The sequence below is a fragment of the Crocodylus siamensis genome, chromosome 5 (genome assembly GCF_052110815.1).
Source record: "Crocodylus siamensis isolate JL-2025a chromosome 5, ASM5211081v1, whole genome shotgun sequence".
Taxonomy (NCBI): domain Eukaryota; kingdom Metazoa; phylum Chordata; order Crocodylia; family Crocodylidae; genus Crocodylus; species Crocodylus siamensis.
Window position 1 is genome coordinate 189137995 of NC_143399.1, and position 27179 is coordinate 189165173.

The following is a 27179-nucleotide window of genomic DNA, read 5'->3' on the forward strand; positions in this document are numbered from 1 at the left end:
TTTTTGTAGGGCTAAAAAAGTGTCAGAGACCTCAGTGGCTGCCCATAATTCTTTATTAAACTGTCTCATTTTAAATGAAAAAGGATTTGAAAAGTAAAACAGTGAGTCCTGGGTCCTTGCTGTGCAACAATACATTATTCTGTGCATGCATAAATATGCGGTCCAGTTTTCCGCTTGCAGTTGTGCTGAGGTCTGATGTCCAATTGGCACAGATCCCAAGAGTGGCAGCCCTCAATAGGAATGTGTACCTTCAAGTTTAATTTGTGCACCCGTGCATGTTTAGCAAGAATTTGTGTATTGATCAGCTCTTGCTTTATTGAAAAGTGGCTCTTACTTGTGATTATGGATTTGTCCTTTGGCTTTTGTTAATCAGCAAGGCTTGCAATGGAAAGAGCAACTTTGCTTTCAAAAGTAGAAAGTAACTTTTACATATTTTTGAGCGCTACTTAGATTAATTCTCAGTATTACCAATTGTTTGTTAAGTACCACTGGGGTGATATGATCCACCTACTTCAGCGTTAAAATGCCTATTAGAACTACCTCACACTTCTGAGTTGGATGCTCCTGGTTTGAGAGTTCACTGATTTATGATCCACGTCTACCATTGTGGTGTTGAATACTCTGTATAATGTTGATTTTTATTAAATCCGTTGGAGAGAGAGTGTGAATGCCTGAAAGTGCAGCAGGATATAGACCACAGGAATTCCTGCATCTGTCCATAAAAAGCAAGCCTCGCAGGAAAAAAGAAAAACAGTGTTGCCTAGCTATCCTAATGCTTGCATGAAAATAACACTTTGGATGAAGAGCAGCTGGTTGCACTTGAACCTGCCAAGAAGGAAGTAACAAGATGTTGAAGAGGTCCCAGTTATCTTCTGAGATTGTAGCAGTGGCAATATTGCTCAGCTTCTTGCATAATAATCTAGTGGTTAGTGCATTTGATTTGGAAGTCGGAGACCTGGATTCTAGGCTGGAGACATTTCAAATCCATATTGTCCATGTCTCAGAAGAGTACTCTAAACACCAAGTTATACAATAATGGTTTTATTGTAGTTGGGCCAATGAGCAGAAAGGAATGTAGGAGTCATGGGGCTAAAAGGAGAATAAGCAAGGAAAAGCCTATCTTTTCATCCCAGTGATGACAGCACGGCCCCAGGACAATGAAGTCCTGAGTTCTGCTCCCTGCTTATACATATCTATACATGTCGCATTAAACTGTCATTGATGAGAAAACAGTAATGATTCAGTACCCTGGGCTCCCATCTTCCCATGGGGGGGACCCTCATCCTTGGGTTAGGGTCAGCCTCCCTCTTGCTTGTTCTCTTTCTGGATCTGTTATTCTTGCATTCCTTTCCACTGATTGGCCTAGCTGCAGCAGGAGGAGTGGTGAATACCCTAATCTGGTCTGCATTATAATCTGATGGTCATGGCACTCTTGGAAGGGGAAGGTGTATGGATTTGATTCCACTCAGACTGAGGAAGGCCTAGAATCCAGAGGTCCCAGTTCTTGGGCAAATGCTGTAACTGCTAGAGTATTACACAGAAGATGGATACCATCAACCCCACCATCACTGGCTTTGTTTCTGAGTAACTATGGTTATGGGTGCTGTGCTTTGTACCATTGGTGTGAGATAGTGTGTACCTGATAGATCAGGAATCTCTGGGAATTTAGGCAGTGTTAAGCCAGTAACTCTCAACCAGGGTGCCAAGAGATTCATTGCAGGGTGACACAGGAAGCGTGAGGAGATTAAATGAGGTGTGAGAAGATAAGAGCAGGCTCAGGCTCCAGGCGTGAGGAGAAAAGCAGATCAGGGCAGACCTAGGCTTTTTCTGCTTGGCTGCTCTCCCATCCACGCTGCTTGGCCCCTCTGCAAGGAGGCAAGTACTGAAGTGGGATGCCATGTAATTCACAAAAGCTAGAGAGGGGTGCCTTAAGGCTAAAAAGTTTGAATGCCACTGGTTTAGGCACTGTCCTCTGTCCATCCTGGATCACAGCAGAGCTTAGGCAGGATATAGACACCAATTCCCAAGCCTGGGTACCTTACAGAGATGCCCAGAAGCCTAAGTATAGGTGCCAGGAGTTGGGAAAGGCCAAAAATATAGGTGTCAAAGAAACTTAAGTGTCTAATGAGTTTTATAGCTACTGGAACTGAATTGATCTTTATCAATATTTGCCCTGAGGCACCAATACCTACCTGGTTCTGGCCTTAGTAAGTACCGAGCCTCATGACCTATCTGGACTTTTTACAAACATTACTTAAATAGCAACAGCTAATAAAAAAGAAAAGCTTTTTCTTCATATAAAACTAGCTATAAACTTATTCCCTTTTCTTGGCAGATAGACTTGGACATAGTGGGCGCATCTATGCATGCATTTGATGCAGCACCAGTTACTCGTGAGTAAATGATACCGGGCATGTGTCTACTTGTCCAGGGATGCAGGAACAGATTTGCTGCCAATCTATTCCTGCTTCCTGGGGCCTTGCAATGCCACCAGGGTGGGGAGCTCCAGGCTCTGGCTGCAGCTGCCAGCAGTCAGCAGCCCTCTTCAGAAGGCAGCCTCGCTCACTGCTCTCTGGCCAGCCACTGGAGCAGCGTGGCCAGTGTAGGTACAGTATGCAGCAGCTCTGTCCTCACCATCTGTGCCTCCTTGCACCATGGTTGCTTCAGCCCCTGCCCCTGGCAATGACAGCCAGTGTCCCGCTCTCCTGCTGGCTGCTGCACCAACTGTCACCTGGCTTACCGCTGTCTCGCCCCTCCTGGCTCCCTCACATACAGCGACCATCAACTCACCCGCCGTGCTTTGTCTCTGGGAGGCCGCTACACACCTGCTGCCTGCACTCCATCCATTTAACTGGACCCCAGCAGGAATGCTGATGCTGAGCTCCAGGATGCCACTGCCAGGGCTGCTGTTGCCCTCCTTTGCCTCCAACTCCAATGCCTCTGGGACCACTGGGCCAGCCAGGACTGGTGGCGGCACATCGTCCAGCACACATGGGATGATGAGCAATGGCTGGAGACCTTCAGGATGACCCAGGCCACCTTCTGGGACCTCATGGAGCAGCTCCGGCCCCACCTGAAGTGGCAGCACACCGGCATGCAGCCACCTCTCCCCACAGACACCTGCCTGTCCCTGTCCCTGTCCCTGCTCAAGCTGGCCACAACAACCAGCCTGTAGTACATCAGCCACCTGTTTGGTATGGGCAAGGCCACCACCAAGGAGGCCATCCTGGAGATGTGCGGCACCCTCTAGGACATGCTGGGGGAAACTGTTCTGTGTGTACAACTCCCTGGCCGTGATGGCAGGGTTCTGTGCCTGGAAATTCCCCCAGTGCATCGGGGCCCTGGATGGAACCCACACCCCTGTCACCTACCCCCTCCATGGAGACCACCCATACTACAGCCGGAGGGGCTTTCACTCTGTGGTGCTCCTGGCCATCATGGACCACTGAGGTGCTTTCATACACGTGAGTGCCGGCTGGGCAGGCAGTGCCTACGATGCCTGTATCTTCTGGAACTTTAGCCTGCTGGACCTGTTGGAGAGCAGGCACTCTGCACCAGGGTGCTAGACCTGCAGCTGGGTGCCATCATGGTCCCACCCTGGCTCATCAGGGGTCCTCCTACCCACTCCTGCCCTGGCCCTAAACTGGCCACCTGAACCCCTGCCAGGCCCATTTCAACCGCTTCCTGGACTGAACCCACGCCCAGGTGAAGCGTGCTTTTGGCTGCCTCAAGGAATGCTGGCACACCCTCACCATGTGCCTTGAGTTTACTGAGGAAAACCTCCCCTGGGTCATCATCACAGCCTGCATGCTGCGTATCATCTATGAGGCTTTGGGGGAGCTCTTCCATGTGGCCTGGGCAGAGGAGGCATGGTGTGCAGAGGAAACCTGTCCGTGGGAGTACCACATGTTGCAGCTGTGGCAGCAGAGGCCACTTTCCCACTGAGGCCCCAGGAGAGCCGTGCACCTGCGTGTGGGGGCCAGGGCACTGGGTGTCGGAGGCATTGGATGAACACCTCCTCCAGCACTCCCCACTCTAGCCTGCCTGCACTAGCACCCACAGACCCTCCCTTGCCCACCCCCAGCACCATGCTTATTGCAGACGCATCTCACAAGAACAAGTTTTTATTCCCCTTACATCAATGAGAGCCTCCCTCCCCTTTCTTCCCTAACAAACAGAGCCCCCTTGTCCCCTCCCTCCCCAAAAAACAGAGCCCACCTCCTTCCCCAACAGAGTCCTTCCACCACCTACCCCACCCACCAACAATAAAACACCTTCTTCCCTGTGAAAACTATGTACCGTGTCCTCTCTGTGCTGTCCCAGGGAGTGAGTGGCTTGGAGGTGACCGTCAGAGCCAGAAGGGTGTCCAGCACCTGGCGATTATCATCCTTGCCCTGGCCCTGCACTGCCTGGGCCAGAATGGTGTTCTGCTCCCGTAGAGCCTCCACCGTCCCACAGTCCAGGGCAAGGAGCTGCGCCCAGAACTCGGTCCACCCAGTCTCATACCTCCTTGTACCAGTCCCACACCTCCTCATGGGTGACATCCTCTGCTCTCCACCTGTTCTGGCGGGCCACGTCCTCCACCCACCAGGCCCAAGCATCCCCCAGCTGGTCCTCTGACATTGTGACCAGGCCATCCAGGAGGAGGGTCCTGTTCAGAGTCCTCCTTTGGCGGAGCCAGCACATCTGCAGGACCCTGGCTGTGGCTGGTGGCAACCCTGAGGCTGCATTGCAGCTGCAGAGCATGGCCTCTCCCACACATGCAACTGTAGGCCCTGTAGAGCCATGAGACAGAAGCTGTTTGTGAGAGTTTGCAACATTCCAGCTGTTTGTAAGAGCTCAGCACCATAGGCTGTGTGCTGTGCAACCTCAGATCTGGAGTTGGGCATGCACAGGTGGCCAGGGCACCATGGTGAGTTGGCCTGGGCCCAGACTGCTGCCAGCCGAGCCCCCTTCCCCGCTTGTTTTCTTGGGGATGGTGGGCTGCTGTGTACTTGGCACCGGCAGCCTGCCTCCCCTGCCTACTTCCCAGGGTGGGACAGGCCAGGCTCCCTGACAACACCTGCTGCTGCAGCTCCAGACCCTGCTCCCTGTCCCCCTCCCCCCCTTTTTCTGCAGGCTAACTGCTCTTCTGTGCCACTGCCCAGCCTATGACACCCAGGATAAAGGGGCATGGGGCTTCTGGATGGTTAGGATGAGGAGCTGCCTGTACCCCCACCCTCCCTGCAGGCGGCTTCTCTAGGGATATATCCCAAGGCCAGCCTCCCCTGTCTCCTGTGCTGGTGCTGTGCCTCCAGCGTGACCCTGCTGCACGTGTCCCATGCAGTGCACAAGGAGCAGTTTGCACAGACCAGGGGGTGCCCAACCTACTATGCCCTGCTGCTGGTGGCGGCCATGGTGCCCTGGGCACGTCTGCACATCTGGTATGGGACCTTGTGTTACAACAGCATTGGATTGCATAGATTTCATAGACATCAGGGCTGGAAGGGACCTCGGGAGATCATCAAGTCCAGCCCCCTGCCCAAAGGGCAGGAAGTCAGCTGGGGTCATAGGATCCCAGCAAGATAAGCATCCAATTTACTCTTGAAGCTGTTCAATGTAGGTGCTTGAACCACCTCCGCTGGCAGACTGTTCCAGACCTTGGGGGCTCGGACAGTAAAGAAATTCTTCCTTATGTCCAGCCTGAAACGGTCTTGCAGGAGTTTGTGACCGTTCGACCTCGTCATCCCTTGGGGTGCTCTGGTGAACAAACATTCCCCCAGATCCTGGTGGTCACCCCTGATAAACTTACAGGTGGCCATCAGATTACCCCTGAGCCTATGCTTTTCCAGGCTAAAGAGTCCCATGTCTCTCAGCCTATCATCGTAAGATATGTTTTCCTGACCTCTGATCATGCATGTGGCTCTCCTCTGGACTCTGGATGCAAGTCTGGGCTGCCTTGCAACCTCTGCTGTCACCTGGAGGGCTACCTGTGGCAATGCTAAACATCCCTGTGCCCTGCAGCTGGGGAGTGCAGGCGGGGGGTGGTGGACGTAATGCCCTACAGAACCTGCAAGCTCAGGTCAGGCTATTAGGGGTGGGTTGTGGGCAGGTGGAGCTGGCCCCAGCAGTCAGAAGCTGCCTGCAGCTGAGCCTGGGGCCTGGTAGGCCTGGCTGGAGCCTACAGCCTGGATGGTGCAGGCCTGGCAACTGTGCAGCAGTGCGGTGCCAGGCAGTGGTGCTGGGGTGCAGGCAGGCTAGGGCAGCTAGCCTGAGGCCTTCCCAGGGGGACGCGGGCCTGGAGTGGCCTCAGGCTTTCTGCTGGTATGCCCCAGGGCTTTGAGTGCTTGCAGGCTTTTAAAGGCCTGGGGTAGGAGAGGCTCCCAGCCTGGAGCCCTGGGGCTAGTGTCAGGCTGGCTCACTAGTGGCAGGGCTGACCCAGGAGCAGACTTGTTCCCGGGCTGCATCTACACGTGCATAACTGTGCAGCAACTAATCATACGTAAATTTGCTACTTGCATTTGCAGGTAGCAAATTTACTCATGATTAAGCATTTTTACTGTGCAGTAAGTGTTTGCACATGTAGATGTGCACGCTTGCTGCGCAGTAAACTATGCTAGCATGTCATGTAGATGTGGCTAGTGATTTACTGTTATGGCTTCCAGGGTCAAGTGTGACAAGATACCAGGCTCAAGTGTGACTAGAAATGAACATAATACTTTCAAAGAAGCTCCAGCTCACTGAACAGGTAGGATTTATGCTAATTGATCCAGGTCAATGTAAATGCTGAGTCCTGATGTTCTACTCTCCATAGTAGCTTTCTATCCAATGTATTCGGTTCAAAGATATGGTGCTAATTTTAATGAGCCCTCAGCAGAATTAGCTCAGCTGTCTCAGTTTCTCTCTTCATGATTATGACTTAACAGCAGCTGGCTCTCATTGTGTACTATGGAACAGTCTCTTTAGTTGAATGCTCAAGATCTCTTTAGGCAGAAGAGAGAACTTGTAAATTGCCTCACATTCTCATTAGGACTTTCATGACTTTTTGGTAATGTTTTCAAAGGTACTGAGATTTGGTGTGTAATATTCAGTGAGCAACTATAAGTTTATATGTAAATGGGCACGTCAACATGGTTTATTAGCACAGAGCAATAAACTCCAGTGCATGTCATGTCATAGTTTATTGTTCTCAGGTGTGCAATTTGAATGTCTGCCTGGGACTGCAGCACGTTGATCTGGGTAAGAGCACCCCTGGCTGGCAGGGGAGCTGGGAGGGCAGGCTGCCAGCCTGAGGCTGCTCTGACCTGCTCAACGTGCTGTGGAGGGGTTGGCTGGGACACAAGGGTACTCCAGTGTGGGCCTAGCAAGGAGGCAGCCCCTGCACTGAAGCATCCTTGTGCTCCAGCCAGCCCGGTCAGTGTCTACATGTGTGCTGCTGAAGAGTAAAAAACTCTGCAGTAGGATAGTACTTGTATTTACAACCTACTGTGGAGTTAACTGGTTTATTCCTTCATAATAGCACTGCACATGTAGAAACAGATGTTTACTGTGGAGCTAATTAGGCAGCTGCAGTAAACATCTTGTGGCATAGTAAGAAGAAAATGGCAACCCCTCAACTTTAGCACGGGTCACTGGAAAATTATCTTTCTGTTGTATTGTCAAGCAATAACATCACCTATTATTGAAGCAGCAGATAGAGTTCAGGGCCATCAATTCATGCATATTGAAAAATATTCATAATACCCAAACAATATGAAAAATAGATTGGAAAATAAAGACATTTTTTATTGAAAATTTAAATAACTCAATTTTTCTATTTATATTTCAACATTTTTTGTTAAAAAGAAATCTGAAAACCTATACATGTATTTGATTGATGTTTTTGACAAAAAGTCTTTGGTTTGGGGGTTTTCTTGTGAAAACCTGAACATTTTCAAGGGAGCAGCCACTTTTTTGTTTACACCTTCTTTTAGCAAAAGCCCCCTAGATAATTCATGAAAAAATGACAGAAAAATATTTGACTAGCCGTAGCTATAAAACTAAATCCATTAAAATGGAAGCTAATATTCTACTTATTTTGGCTTCTTTTTAACCAAAAGAATCATTTATACATTTAGCTTTTCCCTTAGTTAAAAATGTTGTTTGACTAGTAAGTAATTTTTTTCTCCATTTAACTCCCTTTTAATATTGGTGACCAACTAGATTCTGTTTCTGAGCTAAATACATAGGATAGCTTTTCTAGATTGCCTAGTGCATTGCTGCTCATATTCGGCCAGATTGTTCATTTTCTTGTGCTGTATGTTTTCATCTATACCATTTCTATATAAATGTAAAGTAGATGCAAAACCCTAGCATCAAGGTAGTTCTAATCTAGCAGCAGAGAGCACTATTGTGGAATTGTTATGGTTGTATGGTTTTTATCATTCATACTAACCAGCTGACCAGTCTAGTTCTAAACTTGCTTTGTTTCCAAGTTCACTATTTCTCTATTCCTGCTGTCTTCTCATTCTCATTTATATAGATAAAGGACAGAAAGAACTTTCTCCCATATAAGTGCCATGCACCCCGAATTTCCTCTTTAATGTGTGGTCTGCTTGTCAAGTGAATGTCAGATACGTACAGAATCTAAATGCTTCCTAAACTAAAAAAAAAAAACAGTGGCGTTGCTGATAATTACATGGCTCTTTCTGAGAGCTTCCATTTTATTTTATATATTGAATACACTTAGTCCATTAAAATTGGTAACTTCCTCCTAGACTTATTAAGGCTTTGTTTGAATTGGCACTGTTTGAATCCAACTGTAAAGTGCCATCTAGTGGTTAATGTGTATGCAAGTTAACAAAAATTTCCCACGCAAGCCTAGTATTATACATTTATACACATAAATAATTTTCATGCTAGAAGATAGGATCTCAGACACCAGGATGAGTGTTATTTCAGAACTCGGACAAATAAAAGCATGAGGAATGTAATGTAGTTTACGCTGGTTTCTGCAGTGTTTCACATGCTGAAGTATCACTGAATACATCAGAATAATTTCAGACCAAATATTTAAATAAAGCCAGCAATATAATTTGGGCTGATTTAGGATATACAAGATGGCACTGTGAACATGGTTGAAAAGGGAGTATGAAGAGAGATTTAAACTTACTGAATGAAGGGAACCTAAGAAATTAAGAGAGTTGGATTTAATTATTTTAGTAGGGATGGTGCAAGTCGTAGACCATGGAAATGAAGAGATCCTTATGAGATGATTAAGAAGAGATCCCTGCTAGATACAGTCACAGAAGCTCTTCCAAACAGTGGGATAACACGAGTGAAGGACCTGTTTTTTTCTCTGTAGATGAAGAATGTCAGTGGACAAGTATAGGATTTGAGACATATAGGGATGTATAGGGAATGACCTAGAGTCTAGAGAAAAATATGTCACAAGTAATTCAAATGGCATGATTCATTCTGTGCATCAGGGTAGAAAAGCATAAAGGGACGTACAAGACATGAGAGTTTATGCAATGAATGGCTGTGGTGATGGAGGCAATCTGTTCCAACATCTGGGTATTTCAGGTATGGCAAGCTGATACATTTTAAACCACAGGTGTCAAACTTATCTGACCCCATGGGCTAGATGGGCCAGGACTGACCCCCTGTCATGTGTGCGGTGCATGCAGCCCAGCCCCATGCACTGCCCATAGTGTGTGGGCTAGACCTGGTGCTGCAGACAGTACAGAGGGTCAGTCCAGGATGCCTCATACAGCCCAGGCCCCCTGTTCTGCATGCAGTGCCAGTTCCAGTCCTCATGCTGCAGGAGTTCATGCCCTGTGCCAGCTCCACATGCTGCATGCACAGTGAGTTCTGGAGTCAGCACATGCGGCCAGGGCCAATATATCAGGTCAGTGCAGTGACCCATGGGCCAAATCCTACAGCTCAACAAGCTAGGTCTGATCCACAGGCTGTATGGTTTACATCTCTGTTTTAGACGGGCTGAAATTTGGCAAAGTTAATTTCAGTGACTGTATAAAAGAAGGAACTGTAATTGTTCTGATGAGAAAATAAATTCCTGGATAAATGTTTTCTTAGATGTGGTTCAACCCAATCTGTGTTTGGGAACAGTAGGGGACAGGTTTATCAACCTGGGGAATGCAAGTAGGGAAGAGGTAAAAATTCTAGAGGAAATTAGTTGAATGCAGAGGCTGAGGATCTTTGGGAAATCTTCTCTTGGAAAGAGACTTCTACCTTGGCAAAATAGAGCCAGTAGTAATACCATCATATAGCTGAACACCTCAAACCCCCAAATATTCTAAATTAATAAATGGACAAACAGAGCATATCAAAACTGTCAGAAACAATCCCAGGACCGAAAATAAACAAAATTCAAAGAAAAGATTACCCAGGAAAGGAGAACAGCCAGAGCTAATCTGTGTAGCCCATTGTTATTGAGTTTTTGTGGTAGCCACTAAGCTACTTCAGTGATAACAAGCAACATAAAACCCTAACATAGCATGAGCTGGTTATGGTAAACATACTATGGACACATAGGAAAAGAGTGTTCTTCTCCAGCGATGTCTAATCCTTATTTCAGGTGAAGTTAATGGCAAAATCCTGTTAACTTAAATTGTGTTGGACTGAGCCCACTGCATATAAGGATAGGTCCTCTTTTGAAAACTATTGAATACTGTTGGAAGGCTGTACCAGTGCAAAGATAAAATGTGAATTGCTAGCTGTTTCTCACCTCTAAACAAGTTGAGCAGATTATGTGTTTTCTAACAACAAAAACAAATCTCCAACTGAAATTATACTAAAGATCCTCCATGGTAAAGGAGGTAGGGCAAGTGTAATTTTAAACCTAGAAAATTATATACTTTTAAAAATGTTCTACTTTCAGAAGCTCCTACAGACTTCACAAACTGCATTTCCATTTTTGGTTTTCTTTTTCAGCAGCACCCCATAGTCTTTCACGACTGCACGTACCTCTCAGACACTTCAGCAGCTCTATGTGCTTTCTACATATAATAATAAATAAACCTTAAAATATACATAAATTAAGGCTGAAAGTCAACTGTGGAATTCTGGTGACAGCCACTTGCATTTCTCTCATGATTTTTGGTGATGGCTTTTTGCTGAAATTACATCTATCTTATTATTAGGCCCAGTGGATCTGTGAGTTCAGAGGAACTGCGGTCCTTTCATCTACAGTAAAAACTAATAAATGAAACCTATAAAAATATTTGGGAAAATCCCATGGCACACTATTTTATCAGTAGAATTGGTCCCAAAACAGGGCAAGGGAATTTCAAAGGGAGTTTTTTCCTATTTTTTTTTTAAATTTTTGAAGTAACCATTTTAATCTAAATTCATAAAAAATTCTTACAAAAATATCAGACTTTTCATTACCAAAATGCAGATTTCTTGCCAAAATCTCTGAAAAACAAAGCATGTCATCTTGTGCTCCATACCACACACGCGCATCTCAAGCTTCCAGCTCAGAGCTAGTCAGCATGACAGGTCTCAGCACAGCAGTGCCCTGGCCTTTTAATGTCCTGACCATTCTCTGTGGCCAAGACTTTGCAAACTGCCTCAGGAAAAGAACACTTGTTTCTAGTAGTGAGACAGACTGTGTCCACATTTGCATTGATTCCAGCCAGTATTTTAGAGTTTGGTGACCAAAATTGGCTTTCATTGACAACAATATTTAAAACTATTGACTTGGAAGGCATAGGAATTGGACCTGTGTGAATGTTTATGCCAGATATTTTGTGTACAGAATATTTTAATATGATATTTAATTTTTGCTGTAAAGATCTGGAATTGGGTCCCAAATCAGCTTGGCCCAGGATTTGCTATACATAGTGCAGACCATATTCAGTTACTGCTTTACTTTCTTTCGTATCCTAAATAAAAAATGTACCTTGTTTTTGGAAGACAGAATATAGAAAAAACCCTATTTTTCCAGTGTTGTGACCTAATGTGTCCCATTTTAGCAGCCGTTAATCAATTTTTGCGTACTCTGTTCTATCCTGCTTCTGTTCAAGGGAAGAAAAATGAGCCTCCCTGCTTAAGATAATGCACCCCAATTTTGGAGGGTTTACTGTGGGGAGAAGGGTGAGTGTGGTATGTAAATACTGTATAAACGTGTAAATACTGTATAACCGTTGCAAAACTGTGAGGGTTCCTGAACGATTTGCAAATCATTATAGCAAATTTGCTATTTAACATAGAGGATGTTGGGGGGAAAAAGTGACCCTCACATTTACAGATCTGAAATCTGATTGATAGTGATTTGGCTGAATCTCCTGGTGGAAAAACTGGAGAAGCTGTCAGCTCTAACGGGTATGCACGAACATTTGCATGACTGATCACAGCTTCAGCTCATTGTTATTGAAAATGGGGATAGACTAAAGGGGTCTGAAGTGGCACAAGATGTTAATTATTCTTATGTACTCTAATACTTGTTTACACTGGCATGGACTGTACATCCATTAGAGCAAAAGAATTTTGCTTTTTCTTTCTGTCAGTTATCTTTTTAGTTATGAGAGCTGGCAGATGAAGAAAATAGTGTTCTTGTCTTTTTGAATACTTGTATGTCAGTTCTTGATGTTGTTCCTGACTTCTAGCCAATTGGAAAACACATGTGACCTGCATTGGCAGAGGTAAACATTTTTTGAACTTTGCATAAACACTAATATTACATCATAACGAGTAGAACTCCGTGAGCATTTGTCCAGGCCTTCAGAGAGTGCAGATACCCTCCCCCAATGTCTCATATTTTCTGTGGACTACAGGTAGACACCTGCAGAGTGCTTCCCTTCAAAAGTGACTAACTCTCCTTAAGGTTTAGGGATCTTGGCATCTAATTGGTGGAGGGCCTTTGCAGTGTGGAGAAAGTTTCAGGAAGAAAATGTATGTTCACTTTGTCAGTGCATTAACAGGTGAAAGTGGTAACAAGGTAGTGGAGAATCAGGTTCCCCATTTATCATCACCTCTTGAAAACTTGCTATCATGTTAGTGCTTAGGCTACCAAATTAGAATGGCTTTGTTTTATACCCACTGCACCCAGGAGTGACTGTACCAGGCAGCAGGGCTCACGTCCGTGGAAGTTTGTATAAACAATAAATGTTCAAAGGCTTTATTCCAGGTATCATTTTCCTGCTGGAATCCCTTTCATGAGTTCAGGGATAGATGAGAGCACATAGACAAGAGACCTGAACAGAGAGCTGTATAACCTTAGGGCAGCTGAGAAATTCTCTGTTCCTTGAGCTTCCTAGCATACAAGCTGTTCCCACAGAGCACAGAGCCTGCTTTGGGGGTCACAAGCATATAGAACATGAATCCTGGTACTTGGAGGAGCAAACTCTGTAGGCTTTATTCACAGAGTGGCACCTTACCCCTTATATTGCCATACTTTGCAAAAAGAGCTATTTCTTACTGTTGCAGAGCACCTCAGTGCTCTGCCCCTATAAAGAGGGGAGGGGTGTCACAGAGCATGCAGGTGCCCTACTCCTTAGGATGGAAACAGCTAGGCAGAGGGCCCTAGCAGGCAGTGGGGAGCTCACCTGGTGGTTACCAGGGCAGTCACAGTAGTAATAAAGAAGCACAGCTGTGGGTTGCCCGGGGAACCAGTGAGTCAGCTCTCCGGAAGGGGCAGGGCCTGACCTATGTATAAACCCAGGCTGAGGCCAAGGAGGCAGTTCCCTGCAAGCAGCCATAGGGGTGGGAACTGTGCCAGAGTGAGAAAAGGAAGAGGCCAGGATGCACGGGCAGTCGTTATGGGTGAGAGAGGGAGAGACCCTGTGACAGGCTTGAATGTGGTTATAGCCGGATGGCTTAGTTTGTGTTGCAGTCAAGGGGCTTTGAGTTTGTGTTGACAGTTTACTGTTTACAACCGGAGGAACGCCCACTATTAGGGGTTGGAGGAGGCCTCATAGGGGCTCTACGGTAGCGTGGGGACCCCAGCACCAGAGAGGGTGCAGCATTCGGGGGTGCACTGACCCCAGCCCCAAAAAGGGGCATGGAGAATTGGAGGCCAGGTAAGGCCAAGGCCACCTGAGCCCTGCGGGGGTTCGAGACCCCAAGGAGGAGATTTGGGACCAGGCACGGCTACGGCCACCTGAGCCCCAAGGCTGCGGTAACCCTAGAGCAGGGGGCAGTGTGATAAGTGCCCCAGAGCAAAGGGGGCAGTGATTGATGAGTGCCTGTGGGGCGCAGGGTTGTGAGATGAGCCAGACAGTACAGAACAGGGGCCAGGATACAACAGAGCACCGTGTCCAAGGGGACAAAAGGCAGCCTCCCTTATACATATAAAAGATCAAGACATGGCAGGTGAGAACGAAGGTGCTTTAACACAAATGTGTCACAGCGTGGGGTTCTAGGGGCGGCTGTGATCTCCCCTAGCACCCCCTACCATACCAAGTTAGTCTAAAAGCACCCTCATTCTCGCCCGCCATGTCTTGATCTTCTACATGTATAAGGGAGGCTGCCTTTTGTCCCTTTGGACACAGTGCTCTGTTGTATCCTGGCCCCTGTTCTGTATTGTGTGACTCGGCACCCCAGGCTTATGGGCTATGCGTGGCTCCAACTGCCCCTGTACCACTCCCCAAGCCTCGCTGATATCCCAGACGTTCGGCTGGTCTTGCAACCCCGCAGGTGCTCTGGCTGGTCTCGCAACCTCTTTGCCTCGGGGGGGGGCCTCCTTGCACCACCCCTTGCTCTGGGGTTACCGCAGCCTTGGGGCTCAGGTGGCCGTAGCCGTGCCTGGCCCCAAATTTCTTCCTCGGGGTCTCGCACCCCTGCAGGGCTCAGGCAGCCTCGGCCATACCAATTCTCCTCTCCCCTTCTTGGGGATGGGGTCAGTGCAACCCACAGCTGTGCTTCTTTATTACCACTATGGCTGCCCTGGTAACCACCAGGTGAGCTCCCCACTCCCTGCTAGGGCCCTCTGCCTAGCTGTTTCCACCCTACGGAGTAGGGCACCTGCATGCTTTGCGACACACCTCCCCCTTAAGATCAAGACTCACCGAGGCTGATCTTCCTTTTTGCGAGGTGTTGCATCCATCTGGAGCTTTTCTCTTGGCCTTTCTTCAGGCGCCCGGCAACTCAGATACAGGAGGTGGAGGTTTTCAGGCACCTCCTACTCGCCTTTTACCCAAGGCGCACCGTGTGGGATTTGTTAGGACTTACCTGCCACAGGTAGTCCCCCTACATTAGCCAGCCTTTGCTGGCCAAGCTCCTGCCTACTTTTTGGGGTTTCTTCTCCCTCTCTTCTCTGGCCTATCCATGTTCCCTTCCTACACACCTGGGTCCCTTTCTTCAGGTAGATTTTAGGGTTTCTTGTCTCTCTCTGACTCCCTGAAAGTCTTGGAGCCTTCCCCATAGCTCCCACTGTCTCCTTAATGCCTTCTGGGCATATTCTTCTTTCCAAAGTTCTATCTTTCCCTGGGCAGTGAGTCTTCCTACTGATCCCTTGTAGATCTTAACGTATGCCACTCCTCCAACTCTCTCTTCAATGATGTTTCTCAGCCTCCACCACGTGACCTGCCTAGGGATGTCATTTACATAGACCTGAAGGCCTTTTTTCAGGCTCTCATCCCCTTTTGGTTGGTTGTTTCCTCCTCCTCATCTCACATGCCTTGGCTCTATCTTCCTTTCTGGGCTCAATTGTTCCCCTTTTTGTGGAGCCTGTCTTTGACCTGAGTTGCCCTAGGCCCTGGACTGTCTGTGCGCAGTCCTGGTAAATTGAGCAGGAGGTCTCGCTCTTTGAGGAAGTCCATTCGTCCTTCCTTGTTGTTCCTACATCTGTCAGGCCTACTTCTCTTGTCTGTTTCTGGCTCGGCCCCATACTCCTTCCCTGGGTTTGAGATTTAAATAGTTCTCCTAGCTGGATATGGATGCAGCTGACCAACCGCGCAGGTGGTTTTCCACCGCGCACTTCCTCACTCCCCCCCGACTTCTGCCACAGATAAGTTTGTGGGTTTTTTGGGGTTTTTTTCTTTCCTTTCTCTGCCTTGGTCCGGGATCTGCCTTCGAACGAGGCTTCCCCCTTTTCTGATCCTGTCCCCCTGGGACACTTACCGTGAATAAGGTCAAGAAAAATAAGTGGAGATTTACAGCACCAAGATGGCTTATTCTAAACATACAGCTTTGCCAACCTGTCTAGGGTACACATTTTTAAGGTAGGCGCTGAGACTGCTGCCAGATATGACACCCCCCCCCCAAAAAAAAAAAAAAAACCAACCCCAAAACCCCCACAAAACCAAAAAAACAAAACATAAAAACTCCACGCTTTACTGGGCACAGAACACATTAGTTCAGCCCGGCTCTGCGGCATCCATATAGATTGGGTGCTTCAGCAAGGGTTTTGGCAGTTTTGTCTAAAACTGATTTAATCAGCTTTTAGGTAAAAGTGCCAGAAAAGCCCCACTAAAGCACCCGATTTATACAGATGTTGCATGAGCTGAGTCTAAGTGACATGATGCTTCTTCTGGGCATGCACTGGACTGGGGATGTGCAGAGTTTAAAGTAAAGCACTGTTTTGGGTTTTTTTAACATCTGTAAGCAGCCTGAGCATACTATCTCTTCTATATTTTATGTAACTGAGGTATATTGAATGAAGCTTTTATTGCTATGATTTATACAGTGGGGAAGTAACTCAGCACAGGAAGATCTCTGTCTTTGATTTTACATAAATCTTTTATTTCTTAGGTATTCACATAGTGTTATCTTTATAACTTTAATTTCTTATTAGTCAAGCCAACGTGCAGAGTTTTATGTCATGTCACTGCAATTCAAGTCAATAAAAGCCACATGTTTATAATCCCAAATAATGCAGTGGAAGTGTTGTCTAGCAACTGGAGATGGGAAATGAGTGTCAGGACTTCTGTTTACCATTTTCTGTTCTACCAGACTGTCTCTTACCCTGTCACCTATTCTTTTGTTTCCACCTATCAATAAATATTACACTTAGTTTCTTCACTGGTCTTGAAACCTTGTATTTTTTTATATGGATCATTGAAATCCTCTGTTTAAAGCCAATAATGTATTGGGATGTTGTAGCTTTTCCTGTTGCAGAGAGTTTAATATACATTAGTCCTGGTGGACTAATGAATTAGCAGATTGCTCCAGGAAGCCACTAGTCCCACTTAACGTCATGGCTTCCTTAAATAACAAAAAGGCTTTGAAGTCTTTTTAGTAAAACTTCAGAAAGCAGATAGAAATCCAGTTCTGGAAGTGCTGGCTCTGCTGAATAATATAGATAAGATGTAAATTGATTTTAACCTTTTTTGAATTGCAGATATATGGAATAGAAATGGTTAAGCATATCATTTTAGATCATGGATCAGATTATTTAATATTTAGTAATTAAAAAATAAACAATAATCAGTGTTGGGAAAGTGATACTATCCTGTGTCAATTATGTTATTACGTGTTGAGTAAAACCAGCAGCAGGTAATATCCTTCGCACACTAAATGAATGATTAAGTTTAAGCTTTATATTATACAATAAAATTGGCAACATGCTTATTTCTTAACAGGTTCATTTTTTTTCTGGCATTTTTTAGAATATAAAAAGTGTAATCCTGTTGACCTATCTATGTTCAATCTACTGAATCACCAAGAGCATCAACATTTTAACAGAGCAGTACTTAGATGTAAACTGTTTCTGAATTAGCTTGTCCTTTGATGCTCTCATAGATTTCATAGATTTTTAGGGTCGGAAGGAACCCTCTGTTGAGAGGAACCAGTTGTCCATCATCATTTAGAGTGATTTTATATGAAACTATTAACTTTTTGATGGGGAAATTTGATTTTGTAACTCTATGAACATTTTTTGAAAGTGCCCCAGTCATGATGCAGGGGTGTTGGTTGTAGCCGTGTTGGTCTAAGGACATAGGCAGACAAGGTTCTTTGGGTGAATCTGATATCTTTTATTAGACCAACTTAAACAGTTGGAAAAAAAATGTTAAGCAATCTTTCGTGTTTAAAAACCCTTTGTCAGGCTGAGGAAGTTTCTGCAGTTGGTGTGTGCTCTTCCTGGATGAAATGAAAGTAAAGAAGCCAGAGGCTGGGCTGGTAGGCAGTTAGTGAAGATGTAGATTGAGGAGTCAGTGGGTGAGAGAGAGGCTGGGTTGGGGGGAGAGGACAGTCATGATGGAAATCTTTCCTTTTGCTGTTGGTGAGTGCAATGGACTCCTTTAGAATTTTTTTCTTGACGCCATACAAATAGCTGTAGGTACAAAAATCCAATTGTGCTTAATTAAGCGATATTTACAAATTTACAAATATATATGAACACTCAGAGATTACTCATTAAAAGTTATCTTTGTTACCTAATAATAAGCCATTCAGGATGGTCACCTCAAGATGACATTATTTGTAGGATAATTTGTAAACCAGTGCATTCCAGAATAAAGGAGGTGATTTGCAAAGTGGCTGAGTAATTATTGGGCTCTAATTTTATAGTAAATATTGTCATGGCAAATTTCCTTAAATGAGTAATCCTCCTTGAACTACTTATGCAAAACTGTTGGTTTAGGAATACGGTGATCAAAATTTAGTTTGGATGGACTCAGGTTTGTTACTTTTTTGTTTTCAGGGTGTGTTGGAGTTTGGGATAACTTTACTTGCTGGCGCCCTGCTGAAATTGGAGAGACTGTCACTGTCCCGTGTCCAAAAGTATTTAGCGACTATTTCAGCAAACCAGGTATTTTAAGTTTCTTTTAAATATCTCCAATGCATGATGGCAATGATGATAATGATCAGAGCCGGCCTTAGGGATGTGTAACATGGACAACCACAAAGAGTACTGTGGTCAGGGGAGTGCCCCCGCCACAACATGCGCACACACACCAGTACCCAGCCCCTGCTCCCCTCCTCCCCCAAAAGTCAGTGACACTGCTGCCGGCAGAGGCAGGCAGGCATGGGTATGGGGCATAGTCCAGCAGGAAGATGGAGCCACCCCTACTGCCCAGCCCACTTCCAGCCACTGCTCAGAAGGAGCTGGGCCAAGCAGTGCGGGTGGTTCTCCCTCCCCACCAGACTGCACCTGCCCCTGCCTGCCTGCTTCTGCCTGCAGCAGCACTGCTGACCTGGGGAGGTTGCCAAGGAGGAGGGGAGCCTGGGGGGGCAGGGGAACACCAAATGAAAAATTCACCCAAAGCACCATTTTCCCTAAGACCAGCTCTGAAAATGATGATCTAATAATGAATCTACCTTTTCAAGGCAACTCCAGGCATCTTAGTCTGGAGAAATCTGTTCAGTGTCTATTCTATATTTGCTGATACATAGAGGAAAAGTTGTAAGGAGTGAAGATCAAATGTGTACCAGGACATCAGTTAAAGATGAATTACTAGAATTTCTACTGCCAAGCAACAGCTGGGTCACTGTTCCTTACTCAAAATTACAGAAGGAAGAAAAGATTTTTAGAACATACAAAACATGATTAAGATCTTCTTTTGACTCAAATCTGTTATGCAGGGACATTCTGTTGAAAAGGAAGAGGGAAAATATTTAATAAACTACATATACATATACACCACAGTACTTTGGTTCTGTCACAAAAAATTAGCTCTATTTGGAGTGACTGCTGCTTAGTATCCATATTACTGTTGTACGTATGACTACTGAGTAAGGAAGAATTCTGTATGCTACTACTGCCCAAGTCATCTAGCCCTGTGAGCTAGATCCAGTGCATGGGGCTAGTCTGCAGGCCAGATCTGGAGCATGGAGCCATGTCATCTGACCTGTGGGGCTCCCCACTGGTCTGGAAATTTAGCAAAAGGACAAGCAGTAATAGTGTTAACTGCCATTGCTTGGCTGTTGACACATTTCCTTTCTTGTGGGGAGCCTCATGGGCTGGGTAATGTGACTCTACTAATGGGATCTGGCTTGCTGGCTGTATATTAGTCATGTCTTGTGGTTATTTCAGGGTTGACTGGGTAGTTTTAATAATTTATTAGACAATGGATTTGTATAGGATGGTTTGGATAGGGATAATCTAATCGCCTTTTGGTAGGGAGTTGGACTAGGTGGAAGTCCTTTCCAGGCTTACTTTTCAATGATTCCATAGTCCTGTGAATTAGAGGCTGAATTTAAAGGGTCAGAATTTAATTTCCTAAACATGATTTTGAGCAAGAGAATGTAACACCTCCACTTTTGCAAAAAGTACCATGGCATCTTTAATCACTTCAGGTGCCCAGGATGTTTTGTTTTGTAACTTTGTAAGAGATGACACATCACATGGACCAGAGCTCCTTAACATTGATCAAATATATTCAGAAAGCCTCTTCCCACAAGATTTGTTCCCAGTTCTATAGACTCAAGGCACTTGAGTCTATAGAACTGGGCACTATAGAATTAACATAAAGCTTTCCATTGCTTATCTGAACGTGACTATCAGAATATCAGAGATTCACCTCTCCTACCTGAACCTATGTGGTGTATAATAACATGAATAACTTCACTGATTGTTGTATGAATTACTTCAGTTTCTTAGCTGGCAGGAAGATATGGAAGCACAATGTTTTTCATGTCCCGTGAAAAGTTTCAAGATTTAAAAATTGCTTCCATTTGTCACTGGAATGAAACTAAGACATTACAATGCTTTACATGAAAAAACAGAAAGTGGAGTATTTAAATTAGCTAGTAGCCTGATGATCACTCATTTTGGATGTGGAAGACTCAAGACAATGTCTCCGACCTGTGGCTCATAAACAGGTTTTCAGTATAATTGTTATTTCATCAGTAATTCTTACATTCTGTAATTCTCAATTAATTCAGTCACAAAGTAATTCTTATTTTATTCTAGTAAAGTAAGAAATGGTAAGCCAGATTCTAATAATTTTCCCCATAGCCACATCAAGATTGTGACACAGGCAATTCAGGCATGTAAGATCCTTTACCATGCCTTAGGGGGCATAACAATTGAAGACAAGCAAAATAATCACAAATATGGAATATAGTATTATCAAAAAAAAGGAAAATAAATATAAACAAAATAGACAACAAAGATAAGGGGTTTTCAGTTATAATCTCTTTTTCCATAGCCCTATGTAGAGCTGTGAGAGAGATTACACTCTTAAAAGGGTTCTGTCTTTGGAGAAGACCTAAGTACTTTATTCCCAAAATTGGTAGCAGGTTCTGTCTTATAATATCAAGGATAACCAGATTAATTTATAAATGAAGATTTTCACTTCAGTATTAATGAATTTTGTTTAGTATATCATAACTTAAAGATTTTATAAAATGACAACTGTGAGTAATCTTAACTAGGTCTTATGGAAGCTAAGAAAGAATTTTAAGTTACTCAAACAAAGGCATTCAGAAGTTGCCTTGATATAAACCAATCATGATACTGTATATATATCAAGACGTTATCTGGATACAAGTCAATCAGGATCATAGAAAGGCTGGGTAGAAGTGACCTATGGACTAGAGACAGACATTACACATAAACCAGTTTAAGTAATCAGAAACTGGTTTAAACCTGTAACAGAACAGAAGTTCAGTGCACATAAACCAGTTTCAAAATGGCTGAAACTGGTTTAAGATAAACCTGTTTGAATATAGTATCATACTTAACTGATTTGGATCAAACTGGTTTATGCAATGTATGTCCCACACCCCTTCCTGTTTTAAGTTAAACCAGATACCCTCAGCATCCCAGATACTTTGCAGCCCTGGGTTGTGCTGTCTGCTCCAGAGAGCAGAGCTGGCCCTGCCCACTGGTCCCTCACCAGAGCTCTGGTGGAGACTGCAGGCACAGGAGGGTCTGCCTTGCTTCCCCCTTCCTCCCGCCTGCTGCTCATTTCTCAAGCAGGGATCTCCCTGCCTCCCATCTCCCACAGCACAGACTGCAGCCTCATGGATCCTACACATGTGGTATGTTAGTTAATGCTGAGAGGTGTCTGTCTGTGTGTGTGTGTGTGTGTGTGTGTGTGTGTGTGTGTGTATATCTCCAATTTCACTGGGACAGGTGGACAGAACAATATCCACTTAGGGCCTTTTGGAGCTAATCACCAGGTCAGCTGATAATGTCCCTCCATTCCTTCCTTGGAAAAAGCTATTTAAGAATAGCCTAAACTAATGAGAGAGGCTTTTGTTTTGTTGATGAGCTGATAACATGGTGTTTATCAGTCCCCTGCTGGCTCCCTTGTCTGTCCGGTTTGCAGACAGTATGAAGAAGCAGGGAGAGTGGGATTGAGGCAAAGGTGAGGGGTATACAGTGCATGCATCTGTTGATGACACTGAGGTTTTCAGAGTGCTACCCTAGGGCTGGGAGCTGGCAACACTCCTGCCACTGGAGCAGCAAGTGGGGAAAAGTGTGGGATTGTGCAGGCAGGGTAGGAGGTGACATCCCTCCCTAATCAGAGTGTCCTGCCAGGGCCTGACTATGGCCCCCTCAGCTCAGCATTGTGGAAGGGAAGGGAGGGCTGCTTTAGCACCCACCAGCTTCTAGCCTGAGCCACTGCAGGCATGCCCCTGAATTTCCTCAGTCCAGAGAGAATGTCTCTGCAGTTACAAACAGGTTCAACCTAGGTAGGTTAGACTTACCTGCAAAGATTGAATCAATTCAGTCTCAGGCTTTTTAATGGCTGTCCCTAGGCATGGAGGTTATCTAGTCCAACCCCCTGCCTGAGGCAGGATCACCCTTATCCAAACCATCCCATACAAATCCCTGACTAACCTGGGGTAGACAACCTTTTCTGGTTGCGGGCAGGAAAGACTCACCCCAGATGTGGGGTAGAAAGCCAGGTACTAGGACCCTACCACTGCTTCTGCCCCTTGCCATCACAGCTTCACTGGAAAGATGCTTGCAGCTAGAATTTGTCCCAAGCAGCATGAGGAGAGTGCCCACAGAAGGCACCTTGCCTGCTAAATGCCTCCAAAGTCCTGCATCTGCGAGTTGGATCCAGGTATGAATGCCTTGTGCCTCCTGAGGCCAGAGTGGGCACAGCAACCGCAGTGGCAAGGCAGTGGTGGTGGCGGCAGTGAGGGTGGGGGGTGTTGAGCGCCAAGTGGTGACAAGTGACTGTCCACAGATGTCATTGGCAGCGCTGGCAGCTGGGGGAGGGGGGGTGGTGAGTGGCGACCACCCGCAGACTCTGCTGGCAGTGTTGGCAGTGGCCAATCTCAGGGGGTGCATGCGCACACACCCCCTATGCATCGCCAGTGAATCCAGGCTGAGGGCTGTAGGTTACCAACCCCCGGTCTACCCTCTTACTACAAATATATAGTCAGCCCTGTCACACAACCACAAGGCATAGCACCCTAACTGGCCACTGGTTAAAGCAAGGGGCCAACAATGGTCAGTGTTCTGCTGCTGCACAGGGCGTTAAAAAAATGCTTGAGAGATCCAAGGAAGAGGATCATACTCCCCACTACAGAGGAAAACAAAAATCCCCACAGTGCATAATAATCTGACCATGGGATAAAATTCCTTCCTGACCCCAAATGTGGTGATCAGTCTGACTCTCTATGTTTTAGACCCAGCAGGAGTGTTGACACATCCTAGTCACAATCCCCACCCTTGGCTGCAGTCAACACCCAATGTTTCTGAGGAAGGCAAAAAAAAGACAATCTTTCCCCCCCCCCAAAAAAAACTCTGATATGTGTAGCTGCAAGATGGAAAAAAAACTTTTTTCCTTCAATGACTATCAAGAATATTAAATCTGAAATATATTCCACTACTGCTACTCTTTATGAAAAAGCAGTTTGTGTCTGCTCTCTAGAAATATACAGAGAATTCTGTTTTTTAGTAGGAGAATATAATGGTATCTTAAATTACAATAGCATTTCAGTAGCCCAAGAAAATAGTTAAATCTGATCTCTTGGCAGTATTTTACAGGTTTGTTGCACCAGCACATTTTGTCTTGGTGAGGTTGTCACGTGAACTCGAGAGCCCTTTTGCAGAGTGTAGTAGTTAGTTAGCTGTGTTAGTCAGAAGTGCCATGCTGTAGCTAGCTGATTTGGGACTTTGTCTAAGCTGTTTTAGGCCTATCGGTTAGGAAGATTCTAAATCTGTATTAATTCATTCTTTTTAATTCTGTTTTGCAGGAAATATTAGCAAAAACTGCACAAGTGATGGGTGGTCAGAACCATTTCCAGATTTCATAACTGCTTGTGGATTTAAAGACCATGATGAGGATCATATGGTAGGGAAAATAATTATCCTGGTCGCTTACATGCTGATGTTTAAAAGATTAAAAATCTCTGTGTCTATAGCCTGCTCAAAAATACATACATATTCCTCCTGATGAAGTCAGTGTGAAAATTGCACACACTGAGAGCAAAGATTACTCTTCTGGATTGATGTGGTTCATAAATTTTAATGTTATAAATCATGATTATATATGGTTTTCAGTCATCAGCGGTACTACTGTGAGATATCTGATATCAGTGCATGCCAGAAGCCTTGTAAGCAATTGTGTGTTGAATTGCTTTCTAGTAGACTTTATTGTAATGGGATTGCAGACATTATTTGACCTACATATACATGTAGGCTAGGGACAGAAGTTACATATAAACTGGTATAAGTGACTGGAAACCAATTCAAATCTGTAACGAAACAGTTACAGTGCACATAAAACCACTTTCAAAATGACCAGAACTGGTTTACACAAACCAAGATGGATGTAGTATCAGACTGAACTGATTCAGAACTTCTGTTCCAGATCCCCCTCCAGATTCAAGTTAACTCACAGTCCTCCAGCCTCTCAGGGTACTTTGCACTTCCTCCAGAAGCACCCCTTGCCCCATCCCTCTTGGAGGGTGGCTAGCCTTGCCCCAAGCTGTCTGCTCTAGCCAAGCAGGGAATCATGCTCTATTGCCCCCTGGTTTCTGACTGGGGCCACTGCAGGCATGTGGCTGCATTTCCAGAATCAAAAGACAATGTCTGTCTACTTATGTAACGTATGAGTAGAAAGAGCTAACATTTAACTTCAGTAATTTCATTGGAGTTACTAAGGATTTTAATTTCCATCAGGGATTAGAATTTGTCCCAAATGTCTTCAAGTACAGAACGAATGATCCTAGCAGGTGAAAAACATGGGATACACTCAATTTGCTTATACCACTTATTTCCCGTCCTATTGAGGAGAACTACCTGTCTCTCTTAAAGGCCAGCAGATTAAAACTGTTAAAAATGTTGGAATTTTTTGATATTTATCAAAACTTCTTGAAAAAAAAATACTTCTGTTTTTTAATTAGTTTTGCTGCAGACTGTATGCAATCCAAAGATAAACCTCAGCTGTCAGTGTCAAACTCCGATCTTCACTTTCAGGGATGGAGTCTTCTCATGACAAATACACATCACTCTTCAGGAAAGAATATGACCTACATCTTCCAAGTCTTTTTCTGCTTTAGTGATGGACCCTAATGAAAGTGATAGGGTAGATTGATCGATAGACTACACCCACATTCAAATAATTGTTTCACTACAAGACACAACTGCTTGGTTCTCTTGTGTCAGGAATGTCAGCAATAGATGCTAGCCTTGCCTAACTTATTCTTCATTGTCATTTCTGGGTCAGTATTGATAAAATCCAAGTTAATTATCAGTGCCTGAAGGGTGGACATTATTCATTTGAAATAAATTAACACAATCAAATTGTTTGATTTCCCCAAAACATTTATGACATTTCCAGCTGACCCCTTTCAGAATCGTGTCCAAAGTACCAGGCCGACTGTCCCATTTTTTTTCTGTTTCAGTTCATATGTACCTATGAATGCTATAACCATAAGTCAGAAGATTGCCAGAAGATATGTCCCAGTATCTTTCAGTCTCAATTCATGTGTTGCTGGATAGAGCCACTGAGATACTGTAATTATGGAAAATTTCAATCTCCTTCAAAATAACATACATATGAATTCTAGATTCTTTTTAAATACAAAAAGTAAGCTGATGCTTCCCTATACATCCATGTTCTCACTGCATGTATATATAATAGCCACTTATATTAGAAACTTTTCTATATGAAAGTAAAGTACAGGGACAATAATTTGTTCACTTCTGCTTTTTCTCAGTCAAGCATGTAGCCAGATATCATTTGATATCGATCTAATTGATAGTGATATAAGCTGTTCTATCTGCATGATTCTGCAGCAATAGAAATGCAGCAAAACAACTCCAAGTTAACTCTGCTTTATTCAGCATCAGGGTTAGGATAATTTAGCTAACATGTATCATTACAGAATGATGCAGCCCAAACTGTTGCCCATGTGAATACAACTTTCTTTATGGGAGGTTCATACAGGTGTAGAGGGTGGTGCAGCAATGTATTTACCAGTGCGGTTAAAACAGCAATGATAATTTCAGGTCAGAATTTGATTGCTTTAATGAAGACAAATAGCAGGTTTCTGTGTCGGGTATAGAAGTCTACAGAAGTCGGGTATAGAAATATTGAAAGAGTGTGCATGAAAATTCCAGTCAGGCTCTTTATTTGATATGTACAAACACAGAGTATATCTTTGTTGTGGAATGAGTTTCCATCAAAGATGGAGATCAGCGTTATTCCTGTTTGTTGAGCAGTTGGTCTTAATTAGGATGGGAACTTATTTTTATCCTCGTGAAGGGCAGGTGCATATTTGCTCTGAACATCTGGGAATGCTTTATAGAAGGTTTAAATGAGAGGGAAGGGGAAGGGATTAGTAAAGAAATATTGAGCAGGTAATTAGTAGGTAAGTAACAAACTGTTCAGATTATTAATGATCTGGAACAGGAAGGGTGCATTTAAAAATAAATTAAATAAGGTCCCCATTACATTTCGTTGCTAACTTGCCAAAGAGGGGGAAAAAAAAATTCAGATTCCCAAAATGGCTCCATCAAATTCCTACTGAAGTCAATAGAAGTTTTTTGCATTGACTTAATGAATACTAAATTAGAGGCCCTTTGTTGATATAATTTGTTTTAATTATTATTTCACTGTCAGATTGTAGCAGGGCACCAGGATGCCTGCTACTAGCAGGAGGAATAGGGCTGCTGAAGTGCCCCAGCAACACAGATGGGGGTTGCTAGGGCAACTAGGCAGGTCATGTGGCCAGGAGGGAGCAGGGCCAGGCCCTTATAAACAGCTAGGCCAAAGCCTAGCTAGCAGTTCCCTTTTGGCTGCTGCAGGAGCAGGAGCTCTGCGGCTGAGCTGAGTGGCCTGAGTTAGTGGTCGCAGCCTTACCACGCTAACCGGCTGCGATGATGCGAGGAACAAGAGCGCCCT

At 44.8% G+C, this 27179-nt stretch overlaps 1 protein-coding gene across 2 annotated transcripts in view; it reads left to right on the forward strand.

Moving 5' to 3' along the window:
• VIPR2 (vasoactive intestinal peptide receptor 2) overlaps positions 1–27179 on the forward strand; it is a 113261-nt gene that overhangs the window by 14809 nt on the left and 71273 nt on the right. For both annotated transcript variants that reach the window (XM_090047589.1, XM_090047588.1), the window contains exons 3-4: positions 18566–18673; positions 24025–24122. In XM_090047589.1, the coding sequence (XP_089903715.1) occupies positions 18566–18673; positions 24025–24122 (206 nt within the window). The remainder of the gene's footprint in view (positions 1–18565; positions 18674–24024; positions 24123–27179) is intronic.